The 23,068-nt window shown below is 30.4% G+C and overlaps 1 protein-coding gene across 1 annotated transcript; it reads right to left on the bottom strand.

Annotated features, from left to right (window-relative positions):
• Positions 1–9,740: 9,740 nt before the first annotated feature.
• Positions 9,741–10,949, bottom strand: LOC115891243. Its single transcript, XM_030911672.1, has one exon. The coding sequence runs from the start codon at positions 10,947–10,949 to the stop codon at positions 9,741–9,743; it is 1,209 nt and encodes a 402-aa protein (XP_030767532.1).
• Between the last annotated feature and the right edge of the window lie 12,119 nt (positions 10,950–23,068).

Raw genomic sequence — 23,068 nt, 5'->3', positions numbered from 1 at the left:
AATAGTATATTACGGAAATTTTTATTTATTTTTAGAATTTCTGTTACTGTGCTCTAAAATAATAGATCGATAAACAAAGATACACCTGTTATTCTCTAGAAGGCACGTAGATGGCGCTATTGCGTTTAGTTTTAATAAATTGTACTAAAATCATACACAATAGTGTAAGATTTAATAACAACACTTGTTATGGATGTTTGAGTATAAATAATGTTTTTGCTATTTTAAAAAAATGAAATTAATTTTAACAAAAAGCGTTGTTTATTAATTAGAAATAAAACATATTATAGTTTTAAAATTGATTAGATTAATATTTATTAAATTTATATATAATATATTTTTTAAAGTGTACGTAACATAATAATTTTAATTTCTTGACAAATGGGTGGATGTTCTATGAGAAAGGAATTAAATATGATACAAATGTATCTCAGACTCTAAAATGATTTTTAATATTTAATTAAAAAATACGACAGAAAAAAACATACAATATATTTAGAGTTTTAAATAATAACAGATACGTAGTAAGTACATCTAAATACTATTATTGAATTACACCAATTATATCTTCAAAGCTCAAGAGAGCAAAATCTATTAACTATACATTTTTGACAAAATGGTGAATAAAATATTTTCATATAACTTTAATAAATTATTTTTTATTTATTTATATTTTATTCAAATATATAGTTTTTGTTTAGAATATATTTGTAATTTGCAAAAATTATCATTTTAATGAATCAAATCATAAAACTCGTTTTAAAATTAGACAAAATATGTTTTAATTCAGATATCAGTCTGTTATAGAACTTGTTCCATTTTTATTCTATATTTTTTACCCCATCTGAATATTTGACAGCTTTTATAGATTTAATAGCATTGCTACACTAAGAAAAAAAATTAAGACCGGTTAATCATGTCCCATGCGGTTATGATATAAAAATAATTTTTGTTAGTGTTCAATAATTCTATTATCAAATTACCTCTTGGCATTTTAGTCAAACATACAGCCTTGCCACAAAAGTTTCATTTTTACTCTTAATAAAACAATATACCATTATTCCAATCCTTGGCGTATATTTTAGTAAATTATTGCTATGTTTAATAATAATAAACATTTGTAGTATTATTCAAATAGTACAATGATGCTTTATATAACAACTTTCTTATATAATGTGATCATTAGTTAATATACATAATTTAATATCTTGATAAATTGGTGAATGCTCTAAATTGCAAAAAAGGAAATTTTAGTATTTCGACAAAAATATGTTAAGGAGAAAGCAAGAAATACAAAATATTTTAAAGTAAAATACACATACTAAAAATCATAGATGCTATTAATTATCTAAATCTCATATGATATCTCCAGAGTATAAGAGTTTATCCCAAACACAAAAGTGAAATCTATTCGTGACACATTGACGAAATGGTGAAAATATTTTGTAATATAAATTTAATTAATTATAAATATCCGTCATTTAACACCTTATTACTTTATATTATTACATATCAAATATGCAGGGTTGTTCACCACATACGACACTGGAGTATTGTAGCTAAACGATGAGATTTTTACAAATTGTAAGTTTTGGGTTCGATGAAGGACTATTAGAGGTACAATTTAAAAATAATTTTACAAGATACAGAGTGTCCCAAATAAGTAAAAAATATCAAAGTTGTATTTTTTAAATGGAACACCCTGTATATTATTTCATTTTTAGTTTCTACGATTAAAATAAAGGTAAATTTGATTAAGGTTTATTATACTTAAACCTTACCGTTTTTGAAATATTTTCAATTTTGTGAAATTGCAGTAAAAATTTTAAGGCTTCATTTCTCCAAGGTATATACTAAATATTTAATGAAGTTTATTTATTGATCAGTTATTGTGTTGCAATAATAAAAATAATACTACCTTATACAGAGTGCCTAAAAATTTATTTTAAATAATTATTAGCTTCAAACGGCAATAACTTGTTTAATTTAAACGGAACACCTTGTATGTATTACGAGAATCAGATGCACAATTTAATTGTCTATCAAATTATATTATACCATTTTTTACCTATCTCTTTAAGTTTCCGTAGAAAATGTATTTTCTTGTAATTTAGAACTTATTTATCAATATACCCACGGAATATTGACATTTTAGATTATTTTTAAAGATGTACCAAATTTTTAAAGAGTACAGATACTAATATTGTCGATATAATTTGTTTATTTTATTAAAAAATAAAAAAAATGTTTAAATATTTGTTAAAGGGGACCAATTAATATGGTTCCAGTATTCAAACTACATTAACTGACTGTTTGCGTTGATTAATAATAATTGCTCCAAATACTAAAAAACTGAATTTTGTATGGGTATTAGACAGTGTGATAAAAAGAAACACCTTAAAAATGATATTTCATTTTTAATAAATACTTATTTATAACAAGAGACTTTAATTTTGATAACTTATTATTATATTGATTTCTGACTCAAATCCACATTTATTTAGAATAAAAAACCAAACCAAACTTTGATATTTTTTGCTTATTTGGGACACTCTGTATCTTGTCAAATTATTTTTAAATTGTACCTCTAATAGTCCTTCATCGAACCCAAAACTTGAAATTTGTAAAAATATAATCGTTTAGCTACAATACTCCGTGTCGTATGTGGTGAACAACCCTGTTATAAAATACTTAATATTCAAGGGTTTATAAAAAACTGATTGATTTAATAGCATTGCTACACTAAGGAAATAAATAAAGACCGGTTAATGATATCCTATGCGGTTATGAAATAAAAATAATGTTTGTCAGTGTTCAATAATTCTATTATCAATTTGCATCTTGGCATTTTAGTCAAACGTACAGCCTCGCCACAAAAAGTTTAATTTCTACTCCTAATAAAACAATATACTATTATTCCAATCCTTAGCGGATATTTTAGTAAATTATTGCAATATTTAATAATAATTAACATTTGTGGTATTATTTATAGTACAATTACGCGTTATATAACAACTTTGTTATATAATGTGATCATTAATTATTATACATAATTTAATATCTTGATAATTTGGTGAATGTTCTAAACTGCAAAAAAGGAAATTTTAGTATTTCGACAAAAATATGTTAAGGAGAAAGCAAGAAATACAAAATATTTTAAAGTAAAATATACATACTAAAAATCATAGATGCTATTAATAATCTAAATCTCATAATGATATCTCCAGAGTACAAGAGTGTGTCCCAAGCACAAAAGTGAAATCTATTCGTGACACATTGACGAAATGGTGAAAACATTTTGTAATATAAATTTAATTAATTATAAATATCCGTCATTTAACACCTTATTACTTTATATTATTACATATAAAATATGCAGGGTTGTTCACCACATACGACACGGAGTATTGTTGCTAAACGATGAGATTTTTACAAATTGTAAGTTTTGGGTTCGATGAAGGACTATTAGAGGTACAATTTAAAAATAATTTTACAAGATACAGAGTGTCCCAAATAAGTAAAAAATATGAAAGTTGTATTTTTTAAATGGAACACCCTGTATATTATTTCATTTTTAGTTTCTACGATTAAAATAAAGGTAAATTTGATTAAGGTTTATTATACTTAAACCTTACCGTTTTTGAAATATTTTCAATTTTGTGAAATTGCAGTAAAAATTTTAAGGCTTCATTATTTATTGATCAGTTATTGTGTTGCAATAATAAAAATAATACTACCTTATACAGAGTGCCTAAAAATTTATTTTAAATAATTATTAGCTTCAAACGGCAATAACTTGTTTAATTTAAACAGAACACCTTGTATGTATTACGAGATTCAGATGCACAAGTTAATTGTCTATCAAATTATATTATACCATTTTTTACCTATCTCTTTAAGTTTCCGTAGAAAATGTATTTTCTTGTAATTTAGAACTTATTTATCAATATACCCACGGAATATTGACATTTTAGATTATTTTTAAAGATGTACCAAATTTTTAAAAAGTACAGATACTAATATTGTCGATATAATTTGTTCATTTTATTAAAAAATAAAAAAACTGTTTAAATATTTGTTAAAGGGGACCAATTAATATGATTCCAGTATTCAAACTACATTAACTGACTGTTTGCGTTGATTAATAATAATTGCTCCAAATACTAAAAAACTGAATTTTGTATGGGTATTAGACAGTGTGATAAAAAGAAACACCTTAAAAATGATATTTCATTTTTTAATAAATACTTATTTATAACAAGATACTTTAATTTTGGTAACTTATTATTATATTGATTTCTGACTCAAATCCACATTTATTTAGAATAAAAAACCAAACCAAACTTTGATATTTTTTGCTTATTTGGGACACTCTGTATCTTGTCAAATTATTTTTAAATTGTACCTCTAATAGTCCATTATCGAACCCAAAACTTGAAATTTGTAAAAATATAATCGTTTAGCTACAATACTCCGTGTCGTATGTGGTGAACAACCCTGTTATAAAATACTTAATATTCAAGGGTTTATAAAAAACTGATTGATTTAATAGCATTGCTACACTAAGGAAATAAATAAAGACCGGTTAATGATATCCCATGCGGTTATGAAATAAAAATAATGTTTGTCAGTGTTCAATAATTCTATTATCAATTTGCATCTTGGCATTTTAGTCAAACGTACAGCCTCGCCACAAAAAGTTTAATTTCTACTCCTAATAAAACAATATACTATTATTCCAATCCTTAGCGGATATTTTAGTAAATTATTGCAATATTTAATAATAATTAACATTTGTGGTATTATTTAAATAGTACAATTACGCGTTATATAACAACTTTGTTATATAATGTGATCATTAATTATTATACGTAATTTAATATCTTGATAATTTGGTGAATGTTCTAAACTGCAAAAAAGGAAATTTTAGTATTTCGACAAAAATATGTTAAGGAGAAAGCAAGAAATACAAAATATTTTAAAGTAAAATACACATACTAAAAATCATAGATGCTATTAATTATCTAAATCTCATATGATATCTCTAGAGTATAAGAGTTTATCCCAAGCACAAAAGTGAAATCTATTCGTGACACATTGACAACATGGTGAAAAATTATTGTAATACAAATTTAATTAATTGTAAATATTCTTGATTTAACACTTTTATATATAAATATAAATTATTATATATAAAATATAAAAAATGTTTAATATTCAAGGGTTTATAAAAAAGTGATAAATAAGGGTTGTTGCCTATAATATATTAGTAAATTATGAAGCAGTTTTTATTTATGCTAGATTGGGATATCATATTAATGGATTTAAAATTAAAAAATCATATATCTAACTGAACTTTTTAAAAATTATTTTTAATATGCAGATATACTGTATACAACTAAATAATTAGCTGAGTTTTATATACTTTATTGCTTTGACTCTTAAAATAAGTATAATAAGACTTGTTCATCCTAACCCAAGAAAGACAATTTTTATTATCGTACAAGCTCTTTTATGAAAAATATTATCGTTATCAGTTCATTTCGGTCTTAAAAATTAACCATATTGACATGATCCAAAAAAACAAAATGCTCAGAAGACATGGTTCTGACCGTAAAATTATATTTAAGGAAAATTTACACACGAAATTATTGCACAGGGTGTTTTAAACTTAGGGTAAAAAACCCTCTTAACCCTGTATAATATGCCAAATGCTAAAACTTATAAAAACTGAGTTTACGAATAAAAGGTAATTATATACAGCTTTATATACAGGGTGAGTTTCCTACGATGTTCTCTATGGGTATCTCGAAAACTACTGGAGATAGAGAGTCGGTTAAATAGAGAAAGAATTGTAGTTTGGTGGGGTCATAAATACACGCCTTTCAGATTTTTGAAAAAGTTCATGGCTTACTAGATATTTCGAAAAAAACAAATTTTGGCTGTTTTAAAAATTGTCCCAAATTCCATTATAAGCTATTTTACACAAAATGTTTTCAGATAGAAGTTGTAGATAATCACATCCTTAATGAGATTGTGTCCTCCGCTTTTTACTAAAGCCTGCCATTTTTGACATATGACACAAACATATGTTTTTTTTAAATAAAAACCATAGTTGGCCGTGACTTCATAAAAAGCGCCATTTTTTGAGCTTTTTAGCGATAAAAGCTATAATATAGTTAGCCAATTTATATAATTAGGTTTATAGCCAATTTTTATAATTTTTAAACAATTTCACTTAGTTAGCCATGGAAACAAATTTAATCGTCTTTGCCCTCAGAAATGTCAAGCTGTCACATCCAAACTTTATAAATTAACTCAGTAATTTTTCGAAAAAAAAACATATTATAGCTTATGTCGTTAAAAAGCTTAAAAAATTGCGCTTTTCATGAAGTCATGGCCAACTATGGTTTCCATTTAAAAAAACATATGTTTGTGTCATATGTCCAAAAATGATAGGCTTTAGAAAAAAACGGAGGACACAATCTCATTAAGGATGTAATTATCTACAACTTTTATCTGAAAACTTTTTGTTTAAAATAGCTTATAATGGAATTTGGGACAATTTTTAAAACAGCCAAAATTTGTTTTTTTCGAAATATCTAGTAAGCCATGAACTTTTTCAAAAATCTGAAAGACACATATTTATGACCCCAACAAAACTGCAGTTCTTTCCCCATTTAAGCGACTCTCTATCTCCAATAGTTTCCGAGATACCCATATAGAACATCGTAGGAAACTCACCCTGTATATAAAGCTGTATATAATTACCTTTTATTCGTAAACGCAGTTTTTAAAATAACACTTTAAATTTGACAAAAAAATTCTCCTTTGCGTTTTTTTGTGTCTGAGTGTATATAAATTTGTTTTATGAATTACGTATCTTTGTATCTTCCATAGCAACTGTTAAAATTGCCTTATATCTATCGAAAATAGTAGATCAAATAGTACTTCAACCGCAAGGGTAGATTAAATGATACTTTAACAGCGAGGATAGGATAAAAAATTTATTTCTTCTCGCACGTTTTTTAATTGTTGTCCATTTTTAAAAAAAAATTGTATTCGTTTTCATTTTTTTTTCATGTTTCGTAAGTTATTCGGGATTTAAATGGAAGTAGTTTGGATATGGCGTTTTTCGCCTCAGCCTCAATATCTGTTGGTAATTTACTTATTTCGTTTTGAGCCATTTCTGGCTCCAAGTCAATCAGCAATCGACACGATACAGAATTAAAAAATATTGACTTAAAACTGTCAACTAAAGAGACAACTATATTTATTTGTCAAATTACATAGAAATCAATGCCAACCCAGCACGATATTTTTTATACTCGTAATAAATTCCTTGAAATAATAATTTCTGAATATTTTTTAAAACGTAACTCGCTATGGAAAAAAATTGATTTATAAACGACGATAAAATTGCATTATCGTCTCCCAAAATTAATTCACTCGCGATTTCATCGCTCGTGAATTAATCTTTTCGCCCGACGATAAAATACCATTTTATCGTCTTGTATAAAAAATAACTATTAAATTACTATCTCCAAACATACTTTTAATATTTTACATTAGCTGTTTTATTGTTTAACATATTTAGAACTTCTATGTTACAGATAAATAGAAAAAAGTAATAATTTAATTTCTAATAAAATAATTTTCCCTTTGTGACTTTATTCTCACAAATTTAGTAATAACATGTGATGACAAAAAATGATAAACGCAAAGAGGAACAATGCTTTTAAATACCAAAGAATTATTTATATCAACCAAATTATATATTCTTTAAAAAATTGCTGTGTTAATAATACAGTTATTTCGCAGAACTTTGGATTGACATCGAAATTAATTTATTTAGAGGTCATTGATATTTTGCTATAAACTGGCTAAATATTTCTGAATATTATTTTAATTTTTTTTGCTCTTTGACATTGTAAACATTTATATATGTTTATTTTAACAATAAGCCTGACAATATTATTTATATAATGTTTTGTATTATTTTTTGTTTGTTTGTGTACCTTGTTTTTTTACTTTGTTTGTTAGTTTACCTTTGTCCACAAATTGAAAATTTTTTTGACAATAAAGGCATTTATTTATTTATTTAAATAAAAGATAGAGAACGTTACGAAATTTTATGACAAAATTCACATCGGGCATTGAGCAAGAACGTCGATAAAAAACGAAAAAAGGATCGTTTTAAATAAAACAGTTTCGAGCTGGAGTTTCTATCCCTAGAAAATAAAAGCACTCGTAGCTGCTTTTACTTGATCTGCAACTTCTTAGAATTCTGTAATGGATTTTCTGTTTCTAAATGCGCCACGTACGGATTATTATCTGTCGCGGTTTAACGGAAAGTTGGAGTTCGGTCCCTGAATCGATCGTGGAGTTTCGAAAGGACTAAAAAACCTTAAACACATTTACCACATATCTAAATCTCCGTATGTACTCTTTGTAACTTAGTTTTACTTATAAATGTTGGTAGGTAACTGATAAAATAACAGTTTATAACAAAGTTGTTAAACAGATGCTTTTTAGTAACTAAATTAACTTGAAGAATTTTGGTTTTTCGGGTTATTAGGCCATAGTCGGTTAGAATTGCTTCCTAACAAAATCCGACATTCCCACAAAATCCAGTTCGAAGACACTTAAGTCATTGCCACAACATCTGGATATCATCCTCGTCTGGTCATGGAAGCTGTTGAAATTCACAAACAAATAAAAATTTGGTTTTTCGGGTTTTTAGGCCGTCGTCGGTTAGAATTGCTTTCTAACGTTTCGCTCGCACGAATGGCTAGCATCTTCAGAGGTGTGTTTGCTCCGACTGCTCACACTAGACTGATGCATCCGCGTCGGCGTAGCGCGTATTTATGCGTCGGCGTAGGGGGCGTGGCTTGTTCGGGTGGTAGTTCTTCCGGAACTGGTCTACTTTTCTGTGCTGCTACTTTGGTCCTAGATATAGCTGGATGCCAAATTCTGTTAAGGTAGAAAGTTTCTTCTTTCCTGTTGAAATTATTTGGATGTTTTTGAATTTCAACAGCTTCCCTGACCAGACGAGGATAATATCCAGATGTTGTGGCAATGACTTGGGTGTCTTCGAATTGAGGCTGATTCATGGTACACCGGGCCGTACCCGAGCCGGGCACGGACGGGGCACGGACGCCTTTCGGCGAAGCTCGGCCCGTGCCCGGCTTAGCATGAATGCATACGTATAAATAACATTTGACAATATTTGGCCGTGCCTTCACCGCCGCACGGCCCCGGCCCGTCACGGTGTACCATGAATCAGCCTTTGGATTTTGTGGTCACCATCTCTTAGAGCATGTTCTGCTACGGCTGACTTCTCTGTTTACCCTAATCTGCAGTTTCTCTTGTGTTCCGAAAGTGTCGTTCCTACTGAGCGTTTGGTAGTTCCAATATATACGCTACCGCAGGAACAAGGTATACGGTAGATCCCTGCAGAGGATAATGGTTCTCTTTTGTCTTTGGCTGGTCTTAAGCAGTCCCTTATTTTTCGGGTAGGTTTGTATATGGTTTTGATGTTATGCTTCTTGAGAACTTTACCCATCCTATCGGTGACCTGGAAAACATATGGAAGGAAGGCCTTATTAATGATGTTTTCCTGTTCATTGACGTCAGGTCTCCTCTGCCTAGGTGCCAGCGCCGCCTTTATTTCTCTGTCATTATAGCCATTGGCAAGAAAGGCTTTATTTAAATGGTTTAGTTCCTCTTGGATGTGTTCATTAGCACAGATACGTCTTGCTATTTGCTAATGTTCCGATAATCCCCTGTTTTTGGCTTGGATGGTGATTTGATAGTTTGTGTAAGTACCGGTCTGTATGAGTAGGTTTTCGATAAACCGTGTGATCCAAATGGTCGCCATTTCTCTTGACAAGCACATCGAGGAAGGCCAGTTGGTTGTTTACTTCGGTTTCCATTGTAAATTTTATGCTCAGGCTTTGCGAATTAAGGTGATGAAAAAAGTCATCTAGGCTGTCACGTCCATGTTTCCAAACCACAAATGTATCGTCCATATAACGAAACCATACAGCGGGCTTCAGAACGGATGACTCTAGCGCTTTTTCTTCAAATCTCTCTATAAATAAATTAGCAATTATTGGGCTGATTGGACTGCCCATTGCGACACCTTCGGTTTGTTCGTAATAATTGCCGTTCCATAAGAAATAGCTACCAATCAGACACACTCGGAAGAGCTCCGCGATGTCAGGTGGGAATGATTCCTTGATTAGATCCATTGAGTCGCCTAGGGGTACTCTCGTGAATAGCGATACCACATCGAAGCTTACCATGAAGTCAAATGGTTCCAGTTTTATATCCTTTAGCTTTTGGACGAAATGCGTTGAGTCCTTCACATAAGAGTTTGTGTTGCCGACTTTCGGTTGTAGAATCGTAGTCAAGTATTTTGTCAAGTTGTAAGTAGGCGATCCTGGAGCACTCACTATCGGTCTAAGTGGGACACTAGCTTTATGAATTTTTGGAAGTCCATAAAGGCGTGGTGGTTGAGCTTCCGAGTTAATTAATTTTGATTTCAGAAGTTCCGGGAGTGAGGAGGCCTTGATGAATCTGTTGGTGTTTCTGACAATTAAGGCAGTAGGATCCTTCTTCAGTAACTTATAAGTCTGAGGCTCCAGTAGATCCTCGATTTTGGACCTATAATCCTCAGATTTCATTACTACCGTAGAATTCCCCTTGTCTGCCGGTAAAACCAGAATGTCCTTGTCAACATTCAGCGATTTTAGAGCCTGGTGTTCTTCCCTAGATAGATTACTTTTTGGAGCCTTAGCAGTTCTCAATATGTTGGCTGTTTCGAATCGGATTTCATCTGCGATACTGTTAGGAAGGTTACGTATGGCAGCTTCTGTTCCGGCAATAACGTCTAACCTAACTAACCTAACTAAATTAACCTGGTTTGGATTTACATGATATCTCATAACTTTTTGTTGTGCAAGAACTAGAGATGAGCAAGACTGCGATTCTCCAATCGCAATTGAAACTGCGATTGCTTGCTGTCCCCAAAATAAGTGCAAGAATTTTAAATGGTGGTAGATCTCGACAAAAGAAATATATTTTCTCTTTATCGTTTTTCAAATAAGTCCAAAATAAGGCAGTTATTTTACTTTGAAAATTTCCAAAAAAGAAATGGTTTTTTGCTAAAATTTTGAGAACCACTGGATCTTTTCTGGATTTTCTTTCTTGTAAATTTAATCTACTACCTATGTTGCCGTATTATCAAGAAATTATTTTTTTTTAAATAAAACTAAAAAAAAATCCAAAAAATTTTCAAAAAATTCCGAATTTAAAAAAAAAATTCGCGAAAAAAACCTCATAGGCGTGTTTCTGGTGTTGAACAACTATACTACCAGTTAAAATAGTTGCACTTATTTCTGGGACACCCTGTATATATTTCGTACAACTATTAATACAGTTTGGGATCTTTACTACCAGAAATCAGTTCGGTGGCCCGAATTGTATTCCGGAAACTTCGACAGAATATTCTGCAGATAAAAATAAGTAAAAAAGTTCGTACAAATGTATGTCCTAAAATGCTTAATTTCGGAAATACAGGGTGTAGAAGTTTCATTTTTATTTCGATTTTTTCCAAATAATTTCTGAAGTAACGTCAATATTTGGATGAAAATTGGTATCTGGGAGTAATGTGACACGAGAAATTTGATTTTGGTGTCAAAATTACTCCTATTTGTAGGGGGCGCCACTTACATGTGTTTTAACTGTTTTGAAGAGTAATGACTTATCGAGCGCACCTGTATAAAACCACTGATTAAAAAAATATACATTTTCATGACTTTTTATGTAAAAAATGTCTCTTGGTAAAAATCGCTACGAACAACCGTTCTCAAGATATTTAGAATGAAAATAGTCAATATATGTCATTATTGACAAAAAATAAGTACACGTTGAGTATAGTTATTTGACTGAAATAATAAATTTTTATTTTTTTAAATTAATCATAAGTTTTTCTGCGAAAAAATGATGATTAAATAATTTCTTTTGAACTTTTGGCACAAAAAGATTTCAAATTTATGATTTCAGTCTAATTGCTATTAAGTCAACATATGTTTAATTTATGTCAATGATGACAAGTATTGATAATTACGATTCTAAATATCTTGAAAACCATTACTCGTAGCGATTTTTACCAAGAGACCTTTTTTATGCAAAAAAAGTCGCAAATGTATATTTTTTTACTCAGTAGTTTTATACAGGTACCGACGAAAAGTTATTACTCTTCAAAACAGTTAAAACACATGTAGGTGGCGCCACCTACAAATGGGAGTCATATTGACATCAAAATCAAATTTCTCATGTCAAAAAACACCTATCCGCCAATTTTCATCCAAAGATTGGCGTTACTTTAGAGATTATTTGGAAAAAATCGAAATAAAAATGAAACTTCTACACCCTCTATCTCCGAAACTAAGCATTTTAGGACATACATTTATACGAACTTTTTTACTTATTTTTATCTGCAGAATATGCTGCCAAAGTTTCCGGAATACAATTCGGACCACCCTGATGGACGAAACTCAATCATATTCAAATCTAGAATCTTGGTTTTTCCAAGCATATTTCTTTACATTGAGCGTTGTGTGACCTGCAATTTCCTTATAATGTCGGTTTTAATTGTTAAAGATTTTGCAAGCATATGTCATGACTAGTAGTACACATTGATTGAATGTTTTTTTTTCTTTAAATAGAGTAACAACTTTATCTAAAGAAGAAAACATTCGACAAATGTGTATTACCAGCATGATCTATGCATGCGAAACCTGGACACTTAAAAGCGACATTATAAGGAAACTGCAGATCACACAACGCTCATTGTAACGAAATATGCTGGGAAAAACCAAGATTCTAGATTTGAATATGATTGAGTTTTGTCCATATATACTCCATGCTAACTTAATCCCTCTGTTGATTTCTGGTAGTAAAGATCCCAAACTATATTAATAGTTGTACGAAATATATAAAGGTTGTCCCAGAAATATGTGCAACTATTTTAACTGGTAATTCGCAATTTTTTTTTTGGAAAATTCGAAGTTTTTTGAAAATTTTTTGGATTTCTTTTAGTTTTTATTTAAAAAAAATAATTTCTTGATAATACGGCAACATAGGTAGTGGATTAAATTTACAAGAAAGAGAATCCAGAAAAGATCCAGTGGTTCTCAAAATTTTAGCAAAAAATCATTTCTCTTTTGGAAATTTTCAAAGTAAAATAACTCCGGGGGAGAAACCAAAACCAACCTAAAAGAATAGTTTATATAAAAGGGTTTATAAAATATAAATTTAAATTAATCTTTTTTTCAGATAATAATCTATTTTACTAAGTAAAATTGAACTTTCGTTCAATTTTGTTCCTATATGTAAAGGATCTTTCTTCAAATTCCCACCATATGCTTACCACTTTGTTATCTAATAGCCTTTAAAGGCCGTCAGATTCAGGATGCTACGTCATTGTTATGCATCAGCTCGGACTCTCAATATCCGGCAAGAGCTAGTGGAATTTCCTTCATGTAATCCCTTCGTTTAAGACGTCCATTTTGAAGTTTCTGTCGATATTTTATGTAGAAAGGAACATTATATTTTTCTCTAAGTTATTTTGAAATAAATATTATGTTGAATAAATTTATCAAAATATTATTTTAAATATTCTGAGCTAGTAGAATTTCAGTAGATTTATATTTAAAAAAAGTATGGACTTTTATTACGGCAGAAATTCTAACAAAAAACGCATTTTTTCTTAAAAATTGGCGCCGGGAGGCACGTATAGCCGCCCATACTAAAATATGTTAATATCTCGAAAACTGCGACTTTGACTGATTTTGATGTTATTATAAACTAGGTTTTTGCCGCGACTACGTTCGCGTTACACCTCGAATAGTTCATGCATTGATTTAAATTATTTACTTTGTATATAGAGCTAGTGAGCCTTACAAATGCCCTATTGAAACTATGTTTTTAAGAGTTTTAGAGCTACTCGTATTTCATATGAAAGTTATCAATTGTCGATTTTCTGGGTATTATACAGGGCAAATCTTGAATATGTGCAAATATTTTCAGGGCTGGTAGATCTCGATAAAAAATCATATTTTCTCTTTACCGTTTTCCAAATAACTCCAAAATAACTGAGTTATTTTACTTTAAAAATTGCCAAAAAAAAATATTTTTGCTTAAATTTTGAGAGCCACTTTTCGGGTTTTTCTGTCTTGTAAATTTAATCTACCAAACCAAACCAAACCTATCTATGTTGCCATATTATCGAGAAATTATGATTTTTAACTAAAAACTAAAAAAAATCCAAAAGGTTTTTCAAAAAATTCCAAATTTCCAAAAAAATTTCGCGAAAAAACTCATAATCGTGTTTCTGGGGTCAAATATACCTACTACCGCTAAGAATAATTGCACTTATTTAAGACTCGCTCGATAAAAAATCGACATTGTCATTTTTGACTAATTACATATTTTTTACTTAAAATTTATAAAAAGCCGTCAATATTCCAATTTCAAGAGCATTTTTATTCTCTTTAAATATTATTATGTACTTAAGAAAATTCGAAAATTTAAAAACCGTTTTAACATTGAAAATGTTTCTGTTATCCTATATAAGGGAGCCCAAATCGAATTAAAATGCTACATTTGCCACACCATGACGTCATATATACAAGGGTATAGGAAACCTCGGCGGTATAGGAAAAACCATTTACATCGCTAATTGTTTATTGATATATCTTTATTAGTTTAAAAGCAAAAAATATGGGGTTTGCTTTGGTACCTTGTTAAGACATAAGCGAAACTTTTAAATTGTTTCTTTTTTTCATTTAGGCCTTCGTTTTTCGTTAAATGAAAGTTATATCAAAGAATATCTTAATACCCTAGAAGTCTCGTCTCGCATCAAAATCTGACCTGTCGATGGGGCCTCGCTTTGGCGAGCGAGGCCCCACGAAGTTGGGGCCTCGCTATTTTGCTCGGAATTGAACGAACAGACGCGCGGCGTTGCCTTGTTTTGTGTGTACTTTCTTGAATAGTTTTAAATTATAGTTTTAAATTTCATCTATTGCTATAATCAGTCTTTCCGCTCTCCGCTCTCCGCATTCCGCAGTTTTCATATAATATTATCTATATAATTCCCGTGTTACAGTTTTGGGTGGTTTTGGTTACCGTACTCCTCCGAAACGGCTTAACCGATTTTGATGAAATTTTATATGTATATTCAGCAGTTCTGAGAATAGGTAGTAATATATTTTTTATACCCTTAAGTGATAAGGGTAGTCCACCCCAATTTTTTTATTTTGTGAAAAAAAAATATTTTTTTTATTTGGCATTAAAAAATACAAACAACACTAAATTTTCACCGTTCTACCTTCATCCCCTATTTTTTAATAGGGGTTGTTTTTTTAATTTTTTGTTACCATCTTCGAAACGGCTTAACCGATTTTGATAAAATTTTATATGTATATTCAGTACGTCTAAGAATAGGTTGTTATCTATTTTTATACCCTTAACTGATAAGGGTAGCCGAGAGGGTAGCCACCCTCATTTTCTTTTAGTTTTTGAAAAGAAAAAAATGTTTTTATTTTTTTATTTGGCATTAAGAAATACAAACAACCCTAAATTTTCACCGTTCTACCATCATCCCCTATTTTTTAATAGGGGATGTTTTTTTTTAAATTTTTTGTTACCATCTCCGAAACGGCTTGATCGATTTTGATGAAATTTTATATGTATATTCAGTAGGTCTGAGAATACGTTGTTATCTATTTTTATACCCTTAAGTGATAAGGGTAGCCCACCCCCATTTTTTTTTATTTTTTGAAAAAAAAAATATTTTAATTTTTTTTATTTGGCATTAAAAAATACAAACAACCCTAAATTTTCACCGTTCTACCATCATCCCCTATTTTTTAATAGGGGTTGTTTTTTTAAGTTTTTTGTTACCATCTCCGAAACGGCTTAACCGATTTTGATAAAATTTTATATGTATATTCAGTACGTCTAAGAATAGGTTGTTATATATTCTTATACCCTTAAGTGATAAGGGTAGCCAAGAGGGTAGCCCACCCTCATTTTTTTATTTTTGGAAAAAAAAATTTTTTTTATTTGGCCTTAAAAAATACAAACAACTCTAAATTTTCACCGTTCTACAATCATCCCCTATTTTCTAATAGGGGTTGTTTTCTTGGTACCATCTCCGAAACGGCTTGGCCGATTTTGATGACGTTTTATTATGTATATTGAGTAGGTCTGAAAATAGTTTTTTTATCTATTTTTTATACCCTTAAGTGATAAGGGTAGCCCACCCCCATTTTTTTTTATTTTTTGAAAAAAAAATATTTTAATTTTTTTTATTTGGCATTAAAAAATACAAACAACCCTAAATTTTCACCGTTCTACCTTCATCCCCTATTTTTTAATAGGGATTGTTTTTTTAATTTTTTGTTACCATCTCCGAAACGGCTTAACCGATTTTGATAAAATTTTATATGTATATTCAGTACGTCTAAGAATAGGTTGTTATCTATTTTTATACCCTTAACTGATAAGGGTAGCCGAGAGGGTAGCCACCCTCATTTTCTTTTAGTTTTTGAAAAGAAGAAAATGTTTTTATTTTTTTATTTGGCATTAAGAAATACAAACAACCCTAAATTCTCACCGTTCTACCATCATCCCCTATTTTTAATAGGGGTTGTTTTTTTATTTTTTTTTTGTTGCCATCTCCGAAACGGCTTAGCCGATTTTGATGAAATTTTATACGTATATTGAGTAGGTCTGAAAATAGGTTGTATATTTACAAACAACTCTAAATTTTCACCATTCTACCATCATCCCCTATTTTCTAATAGGGGTTGTTTTTTTGTTACAATCTCCGAAACGGCTTGGCCGATTTTCATGAAATTTTATATGTATATTGAGTAGGTCTGAAAATAGTTTGTTATATATTTTTTATACCCTTAAGTGATAAGGGTAGCCCACCCCCATTTTTTTTATTTAAAAAAAAATATATATTATTTTATTTTATTTGGCATTTTTTAGGACCAGGAGCGCGAGTGTTGACTGGTGATGCTAACAGCATTAAAAAATACAAACAACCCTAAATTTTCACCGTTCTACCATCATCCCCTATTTTTTAATAAGGGTTGTTTTTTTAAGTTTTTTGTTACCATCTCTGAAACGGCTTGACCGATTTTGATAAAATTTTATATGTATATTCAGTAGGTCTGAGAATAAGTTGTTATCTATTTTTATACCCTTAAGTGATAAGGGTAGACCATCCCCATTTTTTTTTTTTATTTTTTGAAAAAAAAAATATTTTAATTGTTTTTATTTGGCATTAAAAAATACGAACAACCCTAAATTTTCACCGTTCTACCATCATCCCCTATTTTTTAATAGGGGTTGTTTTTTAAGTTTTTTGTTACCATCTCCGAAACGGCTTAACCGATTTTGATAAAATTTTATATGTATATTCGGTACGTCTAAGAATATGTTGTTATCTATTCTTATACCCTTAAGTGATAAGGGTAGCCGAGGGGGTAGCCCACCCTCATTTTTTTATTTTTGGAAAAAAAATATTTTTTTTTATTTGGCCTTAAAAAATACAAACAACTCTAAATTTTCACCGTTCTACCATCATCCCCTATTTTCTAATAGGGGTTGTTTTTTTGTTACCATCTCCGAAACGGCTTGGCCGATTTTGATGACGTTTTATTATGTATATTGAGTAGGTCTGAAAATAGTTTGTTATCTATTTTTTATACCCTCAAGTGATAAGGGTAGCCCACCCCCATTTTTTTTATTTTTTGAAAAAAAAAATATTTTATTTTTTTTATTTGGCATTAAAAAATACAAACAACCATAAATTTTCACCGTTCTTCCATCATCCCCTATTTTTTAATAGGGGTTGCTTTTTTAAATTTTTTGTTACCATCCCCGAAACGGCTTGACCGATTTTGATAAAATTATATGTATATTCAGTACGTCTAAGAATAGGTGGTTATCTATTTTTTATACCCTTATGTGGTAAGGGTAGCCGAGAGGGTGGCCCACCCTCATTTTTTATTTTTTGAAAAGAAAAAAATGTTTTTATTTTTTAGTTGGCATTAAAAAATACAAATAACCCTAAATTTTCACCGTTCCATCATCATCCCCTATTTTTTAATAGGGGTTGTTTTTTTTAATTTTTGTTACCATCTCCGAAACGGCTAGACCGATTTTGATAAAATTTTATATGTATATTCAGTAGGTCTGGTTTGGTTTGGTTTGGTCACAACCTATTCCCAGGTTATCTATTTTTTATACCCCTAAGTGATAAGAGTGGTCCACCCCAACTTTTTTTTTATTTTTAGACATTTTTTTTTTATTTTAATTGTTTTATAGGGAGTGCTTATTTTTTAGGGGGTGCATATCCAAAATTTTCTTCTGGGTACTCACTTTCATCACTTAAGAGACCTCTGTACAAAATTGCATATTCCTAGTCCTAGAACGGATTTTACATAAAAATTACACAAATTTTTACCCTTAGTTTTATCCCCTTAAGAAATGAATTCCAAAAATCGTTCTAATTATTCAATTACGCTACATAATAAACCTCTGTGCAAATTCTCATATTCCTTGAACAGAATTTATTGTTCCAGAACGTCCAACCCCTCATTTCACACCCTTAGAGGGCGAATTTCCAAAAATTGCTTCTTAGTGCTAAATTACGTTACATAAGGAACGTCTGCAAAATTCATACTTCTAAAACCGATTTTAACAAATTTTTGTACAAATTTTCATCCCTTATTTTTTAGGGGATGCATGCCAAAAATTCGCATCTAGGTACTCACTTTCATCATTTAAGGGACCTCTGAACAGAATTTCATACTCCTAGTCCTAGAACGGATTTTACATAAAAAATTATACAAATTTTCACCCCTAGTTTTACCCCTTAAGGAATGAATTCCAAAAATCACTCTAATTATTCAATTACGCTACATAAGGAACTTCTGTGCAAATTTTCATATTCCTTCAACAGAATTGTTTCAGAACATTCACCCCTCATTTCCCACCCTTAGAGGGCGAATTTCCAAAAATTGCTTCTTAGTGCTAAATTACGTTACATAAGGAACGTCTGCAAAATTCATACTTCTAAAACCGATTTTAACAAATTTTTGTACCAATTTTCATCCCTTATTTTTTAGGGGATGCATGCCTAAAATTCGCTTCTAGGTACTCACTTTCATCATTTAAGGGACCTCTGAACAGAATTTCATACTCCTAGTCCTAGAACGGATTTTACATAAAAAATTATACAAATTTTCGCCCCTAGTTTTACCTCCCTTAAGGAATGAATTCGAAAATCACTCTAATTATTCAATTACGCTACATAAGGAACCTCTGTGCAAATTTTTTCATATTCCTTCAACAGAATTGTTTCAGAACGTTCACCCCTCATTTCACACCCTTAGAGGGCGAATTTCCAAAAAGTGCTACTTAGTGCTAAATTACGTTACATAAGGAACGTCTGTGCAGAATTTCGTACTTCTAAAACCGATTGTAACAAACTTTTGTACAAATTTTCATCCCTTATTTCTAGGGGATGAATGTCAAAAATTAGCTTCTGGGTACTCACTTTCGTCACTTAAGGAAACTCTGTACAAAATTTCATACTCCTAGAACTAACATTTTTTGTACAAAATTTCACCCCCCAGTTTCACTACCCTTAGGCTATACATTTCCAAAAATCGCTTATCAATGTTCAAATGTGCCACATCTGTGCCACATAATTACACCCCTTTATCTAATTACACCCCCTTATTGGTCGAATTTTAAAAAATTACTTAGTAGTACTCATCTTAGGGAACGAATTAATATTCTCCGTATTTACTCCACTTTCCTAATACTCGCACAGATAACATATAATCATACTAGTTAATTTTTTATTGGAATAGAAGTAATTTTTATTAGAAGGTACAAAAAAATTAAAAATCTAAAATTTTATTTTCATAGCTACGTTTTATTAACCATAGGATGCCTCATGTACTAACGAATACGAAATATATAATCAATACATATTTCTTTAAATATCGAGAAATAAAATATGTTTTGGCAACACCGTACGAAATATCGCCGCGCGTAGTCCTCAAAATTTAAAATATTAGCATTTTCAGGCTTCGATTATGTTCAAAAGCGCCACCGTGTGACAAATCACTAAAGCTTCCACACGAGAGTTCTTAAAACTATAATATTCTTTGGTTATATTAAAAAAAATCTATTTTTAAACCAAATTTTCGCATGATTGAAATGAGTTATTCATGTTTAAAGTTTTTTTTTGGTCATAAGCGCTAATGGAAATGTTTTTTTTGTAAATAATTATAAAAAATTACTCCCTACGAAGACTTTATTGTGTACTGGATCAAAAAATAAGTATTTCTTTTCTCTATACGGTGGTATTAATATATCGATTTTTGATGATAGTGCCCTTTTACCTGGTCTAATTTTGTACCACTTTCAGAATAAGGGTCCCCATATCATGTACTGTACTTCCATCCCTGAAAAATTCAGCTTGTGACACCGAAGTGAGACGTAACGTCAAAATAAACTTTAATCTACCTACATCATAGCCTTGTATCATAGGTAGATGTAGGTACTCTAGGTATATTCTACCTAGACAGTAGCTGACAGTAGTAATTAATTTGTTATCCGATAAGTAGTTGTCATTATATAAGTTTAATCATCTTATACCTCCTATAACGGTAGGTTTTGGATTTTTTCCTGATTGATTTGTTAAACAAAAATATACTGGGCATATAAATGTCTAACACAATACATGTACTAAATACTAAAACATACCTGAAAAACACCTACACACAATACCTCCAGAAATAAATTATTTGTCATTGTCAGTGGTGTGTTAGTTAGATTATATATTAAGTTTTTAGATATTTTAGGAGTGAGTTCATACCGCCAGCTTAAGATACATAAATATTAGCACAAAGGTTCGTTTAAACGACATTAGTGAATTAGCTACACAAAGCGATTTTAGGAAATTCATCCTCATAGAGAGTAAAATTATGTCGGAACAGTTTGTTGTATGAAAATTCCTTACTATTTGGTCTAGAAGAATGAAATGCTACAATTAGAAGAAATTTTTGAAATTTATCAACCAAATGGGTAAATTTAGTAAAAATTGATATAAAACTTGGTGACCTGGATTATACACATAAAAATTGGCACAAAGATAAAGCGAATTTACGAAATTTATACACTTAGGGAGTAGAATAGGGAACGAAAGTTTGCTGTACGAAAATGCAATACTATAACATTATAAACCAGACAGTATAAAATTTTATACAAGGGTTTATTTAGTGACATCATAACGAAATATATCTTCCTCAATTATCCTTCAAAGAATAAAAAATAACCTATAAAGAGAGTATTAGTGCTCTTAATAAATAAAAAAAGATGAAAAATAAAAAACATTAACCTGTAACAATAGTGGTAGGTACGCGCACAGATTTTTTTGCTAGGTAACTTATTAAGTCGTTAAACAGGCCTATAAAAGCAATAACAACATAGGAGTTATATGCAAGAAAACAGCTGCTTAAGTCCAGAAATACGGAGAACGCTTAATAAACGCTTTCATTCATATAAAACTGTAAGGTCTCGTAAGAGCACCGTCTTTTGCTATGTGTCTCTGCCAAGTGCACGTTGTATTTTACTAAATAAAATTTTTTTAAAAACAACACTCGTCGTTCAAGTGATTTAATTGGCGCAGTCAGTCGGTAGGATCACGTTGTTTCCTAGTTTCGAGTCTCGCATCGTGCGGTAGATCTGTGAAATTCGCGGTTTTCAACCCCTAAAACGTGATTTTACGAACAAAATTACCATGAACTTTCTGTGGCGATCACTACCAAGCAGAACTGTGCTGAGCGAGCTACATTCGAGGCAGTGTAGTGAAACCTGTGAGAGTAAGAGGATCAACCCCAACAGAAATAGACGAACCACCACAAGGTGAACAGATAGCAGAAGTCCGGAAAAGGGAAGAAGCTTATCAAGGTAGGTGCCATTTCATTTTCGCCTCTCCTGAACCCTCTGTATAAGGAGTCAGTCTAGAGATAATTATAGGTCGCAGCTTATTGAAAGCATTAATTTTAAGACAAAGAAAAATTAATCAATAAAATAAAACGAAATAAATAAAATAAAAAAAAAATATATGAACAAGAACAATCTAGAAACGATTGTTGAACAAATTAATAATTTAAGTTTAAGAGAAAATAATTTAAATACAAAAATGCAAGGTTCCAGTAACCAACAACCCAAAATAAATTGGGACATTTTTAAATCTAAGCTAGACAATATTAATGATATATATAGTATGATAGCAATAGTAATACGTTAAATAAATTCATTTTTAAATGTGAAAATTTAATGATAAGATATAACAACATTGAAGACGATGAATTTAAACAACACATTTTTGAATGTATCCATTCTAAGTTAGTCGGTAAGGCAGAACTAATGGTCGGCAACAGAACCGAACTTAGTAGTTGGGAGGCCGTAAAAGCTGCTCTTATTCAGTGTTTTCGGATAAAAGAGATTTAGACTGTCTTATACAAGAACTAACCAGGATGAGACCATTTAAGGGTGAACATTTGACAAGTTTTGGCAATAGAATTCAACTTACAAAAAGTAGTGTAATTCAAAGGGTGAGCAATGACACCAGCCTTTCAGCAGAGCAAAAGATTTGTCAAATTAGTCACTGATAAAAAACCACTTTAAATACTTTTATAGCAGGGTGTAGTGGTCAATTACGAAACAACATGTATATTAAAAAACCAGAGTCACTAGAAGATGCGATAGCTTTTGTTGATAAGTTTAGAAATTTCCGAAGATTATGCGGTAGTATGCAAAATACAAATTTAAATCCAAAAACCAAAATAATCAATCAATGCAAAGACCGAATCAAATTTTAGAAATCTTAAAATAATCCTCAAAATGAATTTTTCAAAATCAACCAAATTTTAATAATTATAACAGAAATCCAAATTATCAA

Source organism: Sitophilus oryzae, unplaced genomic scaffold, assembly GCF_002938485.1.
Source record: "Sitophilus oryzae breed Bouriz unplaced genomic scaffold, Soryzae_2.0 scaffold_980_pilon_pilon, whole genome shotgun sequence".
Lineage (NCBI taxonomy): Eukaryota > Metazoa > Arthropoda > Insecta > Coleoptera > Curculionidae > Sitophilus > Sitophilus oryzae.
The sequence above is the reverse complement of the archived record's forward strand: the minus strand, read 5'-3'. Positions and strand labels throughout refer to the sequence as shown.

Excerpts from the sequence above, each read along its gene's own strand:
- LOC115891243 (XM_030911672.1), bottom strand. The coding sequence starts at position 10,949 with ATGAGATATCATGTAAATCCAAACCAGGTTAATTTAGTTAGGTTAGTT.